This window comes from Nyctereutes procyonoides, unplaced genomic scaffold (assembly GCF_905146905.1).
Source record: "Nyctereutes procyonoides isolate TBG_1078 unplaced genomic scaffold, NYPRO_anot_genome, whole genome shotgun sequence".
Classification (NCBI taxonomy): Eukaryota; Metazoa; Chordata; class Mammalia; order Carnivora; family Canidae; genus Nyctereutes; species Nyctereutes procyonoides.
Genome location: NW_026575132.1, coordinates 5,766,082 through 5,773,528, shown reverse-complemented (window position 1 = coordinate 5,773,528; position 7,447 = coordinate 5,766,082). Strand labels below are relative to the sequence as shown.

Below are 7,447 nucleotides of genomic sequence, written 5' to 3'. Positions count from 1 at the left end.
CACAAGAATTGTATGTGTGTGTGCTCAACTATAGTACTAGTATACACACATGCAAGAAGATGGTATAAAAAGTACAAAAATTGGAAATGAGTTAAATGCCCACTCACAAGAAAATTGCAATATATTCGTACGGTGGAGCACTTTACAACTGTGAAAACCAGTGAAGAGGGTATCCACATGTGAGAAAACCATGGATTTGCACCCTGAACAGTTTGAAAGGAATCCTCCCTCTGATGTCAGGGAAACTTGCCGGGAAGCTACTGATAGAGATGGCAGTGAAACCTTGATGTCGTCTGCCACCAGATAGGCCACATACCAGTGGCTGGAAAGGTGCTGGGGGCCAGCAGGTGGACTGCTGGCAGCCACACCATGAGAGCGATGAGGCACAGCACTGCCACCAGGAAGAAGAGGCCCTTTGGCCCTTTTTCTCATGTTGGTGTCCCTTCTGAACCTAGAGAAATCTTTAGGTCCTGTTCGAGAACCACCAGCGAGGACAAAAGCATGGATTTGATGCTAAGAGGCAATGACTTTATGTGACCAAAGCCCAACTCCTAGTATCCATTTCATAAATCAAAGTATCATTCTCAATAGCACTTCTTGGAGGAGCTTCCTGCAGTAGAACTCTTCTCTACTGCAAAGAAGGTAAAGGGATTCTCTGAAAGTGACAAGTAACCTTTGTACTTATTAGTAGGAACTTGAGAGTATATTAACCTTAGGAAGTAAAGGATTCTGGGGGGAAGAATGAAGCTTTAGCCATGGAGAAGGGAGGCAAGGCTGGGTAAACTTTGGACACCATTTAGATTCAGATAAATATCCAGAGGAAGATATGACCAGTTTTTCACTGAATTGTCTTGGTACTCTGGTCAAAAATCAATTGCCCGTAGATAGGTGGGCTTATTTCGAAACTTCCAATTCTATTTCTTTGATGTTTATCCTCATGCAGTCTTCATTATCATAGCTTTGCAGGAAGTTGTGAAATATGGAAGTATGCGTCTGCCAACTTTGTTCTTTTTCAAAATCGTTTGGCTGTCCTGGGTCCCTATATTTCTGTGTAAATTTTATGATTAACTCGTTAATTTCTACCTTAAAACTATAGCTGAGATTTTGATAGGGAATGTGTTGAGTCTAGATAATTTTGGGCAGAAGGAGTATTGCATCTTAATATTTGTCTTCTAATCCATACACATGGGATGTCTTTCTATTAAAGTGGTCTTTAATTTTTTTTCTGTGATGTTTTATTACCTTCATTGTGCAAGTCTTACACTTCTTAAGTTATTCCTATTTTATCCTTTTTTTGATTCTATGGTAAGTGACTTTTTTCTTTCAATTTTGGACTGTTCATTGCTAGTGTTTAAAAATACAATTAAAAAAATACAATTGAATTTTTTTTGCGTGTGTGCGCATTGGTTTTACATCCAGCAACTTGCTGGCATTAACCTATTCCTTAGCTCTAATAATTGTGGATTCCTTTTAACTTTCTGTATACAATATTATGCCATCTGTAGGGTATGTTTTAGAATATTTTGAATGATGTATGCTTAGTATTAGACACTGTAAAATTTGGTTGAGTGAATCAGTTTTAACATTAATAGTGAACAGTAATTGATTTTTTTATTTTTATTTTTTCATTAATAATGAACAGTAATTGATTGTATTTTTTTTCATATAGGACAAATCAGCCAGCAAGGAAAAATCCAAGACACCAGTAAGATTTTTACCACAGTTGTCTACGGTAATTTACCAATATATCATCATACTTTATTGCTTTAATAATAAGGTTTACTAGTTTCATACTTGCAAATAAGTCACTCAGTTTCTGGTTTTAAATTCTGTACTCCATTTCAATCTCTTCTGATGGATACCATCTATGACATATATATCTTGGGAAAAATAACTAGCTTAATAAAGGAATTATAAGTTATAATTACTGTATGCACAGAATGTTTGAGTAGTCTGAATAAAAGAACTGTGAAGATGGGCCAGCAGAAGCAGTACTAGAATCCAGAAGCGAAGACTTAGGTGATAGCTTTGTCACTAATGGCTCTGTGACTATTGTCAAGTCACTTACATCTTTGAGCCCCAGTTTCTAAGTCTGAAAATGAGAAGAATTAACTTAATGATCTTTGAGGAGATGCCTCTTCCAGCGCTAAAATGTGACTTCTTAGATCTTGGCATCCTTTGTCATTATTTTGACTTTAAATTACTATTGTTCTGTGGATAAAGCAGTTAATAGACATTTTTAGTTGATAAAGCATTAGAAACATTAGATTTTACTGCATTAAAATTTACTGTCTAGTAATTATATTGAGTTTAATGCCATAGAGTTACACTCTTGTGATTGCTGGAAGTTGGGTGTAAGTGGAATTTCAATGCAAACATTATTTGTTTTAAAACATCTTTTAAAAACTCTGGGGCATCCTGGGTGGCTCAGCGGTTTAGTGCTGCCTTCAGCCCAGGGCTGACCCTGGAGACCCGGGATCGAGTCCCACGTCAGACTCCCTGCATGGAGCCTGCTTCTCCCTCTGCCTGTGTCTCTGCCTCTCTCTCTCTCTCTCTCTCTCTTTCTGTCTCTCATGAATAAATAAATAAAATCTTAAAAAAACTCAGAATAAACTATAAAATCTGGATTTCTTCTTGCAGAGAAGATCCCTAATAATTTGAAATAAAAGCTGCTTTCAGCTTAAAAATCTCGCATGAAATTTTGCAGGTGAATGTTCTTGAACATTTCAAAGTACATGTTTTAATTGTGAACCTGTTTATGTTGATAATGTCAAAATTATCACACCATGTTTTATAAAATAAAATCATAGCATCATTTTTTTTTAGTTCTGCAAAAATCTGTTTTTTAAAGACAAAGATCTGAAATAGACATTTTTTCCCTTAAAAATTCAACAAATTTTAAAACTGAAAAACAAATTGCCATTTGTTTTTTTATGTTTAGTATATAGGCTTGGAAATATCAACAAAATTTAAATTTACTTAATAAATATTCAGTGGCTGAGATGACTAATCCTTTCTAGCCAGTGAGACATATAACTGTCCAAAATGATTTTGTTGCCTGTTTTAAAATATATACTGTGTTCTTATTTGACTGTATCTTACCAATTTTCTTTGTATCCTTTGGGTTTTTACAAATAAAAATAAAATCTTATTAAATAATATTAAAAAATTTTTTTAAATAGTCCGAGTTAAAAATATTGTCATTGGAATATTAAGGTTTGCACTTGGGTGACATTTTTCCAGCATAGTTAAGACCTAGAGTGATTTTTCATTATAGACGTTCATGCTTCTGGAGATGATCCCTGTAGTTGAAATCAGGGGTGACTCAGCACTGGTGGTTCCCCATGTCCATGACCTAGTGACTGGATTCTCATACTTTCTGCACATCTTGCTCATAGCACTCTCACAAATCCTAAATCCTTTATGGAGCGAGATGAGAGTGGAAGGAGGGAAGGGCAGACAGAAGGAGGGAAGGGCATTTTTAAGTTGTCTCAGTTTGTTTTCCTGTGAAAGGAAGCCTGAAAAAAGGATTTGGGAGGTGATCCCAGGAAGCAGGAATAAGAGATTGGGGAGAGTAAAAGTAAGAAGAAGAAAAAGCGAACTGAGGATGTGTTAGCAAGTTCATTGCCACGTTAGAGAACTTGGGATGATCCTGCCATCATCTGGAGTTTATTGAATGCTCCCTGAAATCGTGTACTTGGTATGATTAGGGAGTAGTATTTATCCATCAGCCCCTCATCCTACGTTGGTGGCGATTCCTCCTGAGAGTGTTAACTTTCACCCCCTTTTGGTCACTTGTGCGTGTGTGTGCTTGCACACAGGTGCAGAAGGGGCTACCTTGAGAGTCCCAGTCTATGGCATTGGAGAAACCCCACAGTGGAAAGCAAAAGACGTTTTCTTGAGGTGAAACACTGTCATTCCTATATAAATGAAGGTAGATGATAACTGTTCGTGAGAGCCATGTGTGGAATCAGAGGTGACACCAGAAGGATGGGAAAGGAGGTGAGGCACGAGTTTGTCATTGGAAGTCCCTTAGGGCCAATCTCACAAGAGTGCCAAGGAAGAGGGAAAGGGTGGCATATGCCTAGGTCATCATCGGACAGGAAACTGCAGACTAAAACAGAATTGCTAATCAGCAAAAACATGTAGATCTTGTTCAAAAACCACCCCTCTAATCTTATTGAAGAACAACCTTAGATGTTATTCTGGCTTATGTGTGGTTGCTCTTCTTGGTTGGTCAGAGAACTGTGTATAAAATATTCTATTAGGCACACATTGTGCACTTCACTATGGGAAACAAAAGGCCCTCACCACCGCTTACCCAGGGTGGTGAGGAGATCGGCGTTGACAGCTCAGCATGCAGAATGGGTGGTGTAGAGGTCTTAAGTCAGGTGTGTGAGGGTTTGTGTAGGAGGCTTGGTGTGAAAGTTCCAGGTCACTTGGAACACATATCCCCAACCTTTCCTCTCTATTGTCTCCAATTTCATTCTTGTTGCTCCCTCGTTCTTCTCAATGGACAGCCTTCTACTTTGAGAACACCTGTTGCACATTTTAGCTTGAAAATTTCATTCTGGGATGCCTGGGTGGCTCAGTGGTTGAGCATCTGCCTTTGGCTCAGGGCGTGACCCGGGGTCCTGGGATCGAGTCCACATCAGTCCCACAAGGAGCCTGCTTCTCCTTCTGCCTGTGTCTCTGCCTCTCTCTCTCTGTGTGTTTCTTAGGAATAAATAAATAAAACCTTAAAAAAATTTCATGCTCATGTTTTTCTCCACATCCTGTGGTTCACTAGGAATTGTAGAAAATATTCGTGTTACAGCACTGGACATACATGAAACATTCACCTAATCTGATGTACTTTGGTGAATACTGTTTGAAGCTCATTGCAATTTGTTGTTGTTGTTGGTGGTTGTTGTTGTTGTTGTTGTTCTTCTTCTTCTTCTTCTTCAGTTACATTTTTTTCTCTTAGAGCTTGGTTAGCCAATTTTAATTTTTTCTAAGACAAAATTAAAATTAAAGCCCATTGATTTGGGACACCTGGGTGGCTTAGCAGTTGAGCGTCTACCTTTGGCTCAGGGCCTGATCCCAGGATCCGAGATCGAGTCCCACATCAGGCTCCCTGCATGGAACCTGCTTCTCCCTCTGCCTGTATCTCTGCCTCTCTTTCTCTCTCTCTGTGTCTCTCATGAATAAATCTTAAAAAAAAAAAGCCCATTTATTCAGTTCTGTAAGACTGAATTAATAGGTTGAGATTGAGGGGGTAGGAGAGTAGGACACACATACACAAACTATATTTCAGACAGAATTTAAACAATAAGAATTACCCAAAGCATGCGATGCATATTCAATTGGAGCTAAAAGAGAAAAATCTAAACTTTTGACCTTGGTCCTGAAGAAAGAACTGGACTGTAACAAGGAAAGACCAAGAGGCATACTGGCGGGTCAGTTTGTTAGCATAGTTAATACTAGCTAATATAACAGACTCCCATGTTCTAGAGACTTAACCCAACAGAGATTGCCTTTAGTCGCATGAAGTCTGATGTGGGCCAGGCAGTCCTCTTCCACCTTCTAGCTATGTCAGTGGGTACATGGAGCCCCCCCACTCCAGTGACAGGGGCAGGAGAGCCTGGAGAAGCACAGCAGCTCATATATGTCCTGTCAGTGCTCACATTTCAAGAGCCAGCAGGGGTCATATGGCTACAGAGTAGCTAAGAGAGGCTGGAAAATGAGGTAGTTTGGGGCATATTGAAGAGGCTTTGAACACCAAGGTGATGAAGACTTGTCTGCTTTAATAGGGAGCTTTTGATGTTTCTGACCAGGGAACAGTATGATCAAACCGTGTGTTCAAGAACGCTATGGTGACCTTCAGGTTCTAGTATTTTCTCTAAATCAAGGCCCATATCTCCCATTGCCTAGATTTTAAAAAGCCACTAAACTATTCTCACTGCCTACCCTAGGGTCTTCTTCATATACCTTGTTTACTGCTGCCAGGACCATTTATGAAATAACTCTTTGAATGGCCTTGCATGATAAATAAGAGAATTTCTCATCCAAACCTAGATGCCATTGAGAGTGAAAGTCCTACTAATTATGTTTGGGAAAGAGCTATGCACTGGACCAGCAAACTGGGTTAAAAGTAAAGATCTGATGCTGAGAGGCAATGAGTTGAGTGGCCACAGCATGCGTCCTGTTTTACAGATCAAAGTAGCATTCTCAACAGCGCTTCCTCTTACATGGATGAAACTCCTACCCTGCACTTATCTTCTACTCAAAGGAGACAGCAACACTTTTTCTCTGAAAAGTACAAGTTATGGCAGTTGGAGAGCACATTAGAATGCCTTTTTTTTTTTTTAGAATGCCTTTTTACCGTAGGAAGTGGAGCATCACAGTTGTCAATGGAACAAAAATGCTATTTCAGTGATAGAGACGGGTAGTAGAGCTGGGTAAGCCCTTGACAGTCACTAGGTTCAGATCCATTCTCCAAAGATGTGATGGATAAAAAGTTTTGCCCACTCTTTAAAGCTTTCTAAGTATTGTGGGATGCCACTTTCCTTTCTTTCCTTGCTACAGAGGAAGTCCTTCAAAGACAAGCATGGAGAAATGTAGAAGTAATGGAAATAGGTCTCTAAGTGTTTTAGATAATGTGCTTTACTTTATAATAGACCCTCTGTAAAATTGGCTGAGTGAATCAATTGTGACATTAAGAGTAAACCGTTTTTCTCGTGTTTTCATGCAGGATAAGTCAGCCACCAAAGAAAAACCCAAGATACCAGGAAGAGTTTTACCACAGTTGGCTACGGTAACTTACCTACATTCTATCATTGGATCTCTGCCCTTTTGAAAACATGGTTTCAAACTTGTAAATAAGGAACTGGGCATCTGATTTTGAATTTTGTGCTCCATTTGATTATGTTCTGTTGGAGAAATTCTACAAGGAGCACATATCAGGAAAAAGAACAATCTTAAACTAACTGTAAGCTATAATTTTCTAGTATGTCGAGAGTATTTCAATATTCTGGATAAGGGAATTTCCAAGATGGAACAGCAGCAAGTTTATCAGAGTTGGAGTCAGGAAATGAGGCCTCAGCTTACGGCTTTGTCACTAGCAGCCTCAGGATCTGAAAGGGTCATTTATCTTTCTGAGCTGGTGTTTCTGAGTTTGAGAATGAAAGGAGTTTCTTTGAGCTACATCATCCAGCGCCGAAATGCTATGCCGCAGAAGAGGCCTCTGATCTTGGTATCCTTTCTAAAAATTATGATTAGGGGCACCTGGCTCAGTGGTTGAGCATTTGCCCTTGGCTCAGGGCGTGATCCCAGGGTCCCCACATTGGACTCCTGAGAGGGAGCCCGCTTCTCCCTCTACTTAACGTCTCTGCCTCTCTGTGTTTCTCAAGAATAAATAAAATCTTTAAAAAAATTATGATTATAAATTATCATTGTCCTATGGTAG

At 39.3% G+C, this 7,447-nt stretch overlaps 1 protein-coding gene across 1 annotated transcript in view; it reads left to right on the top strand.

The window, feature by feature from the left end:
* Positions 1 to 979: 979 nt before the first annotated feature.
* Positions 980 to 7,447, top strand: part of DNAH7 (dynein axonemal heavy chain 7) — a 226,683-nt gene continuing 220,215 nt past the window's right edge. The window contains 3 exon segments of the mRNA XM_055344969.1: positions 980 to 985; positions 1,670 to 1,732; positions 6,734 to 6,796. Coding sequence (XP_055200944.1) covers positions 980 to 985; positions 1,670 to 1,732; positions 6,734 to 6,796 — 132 coding nt within the window.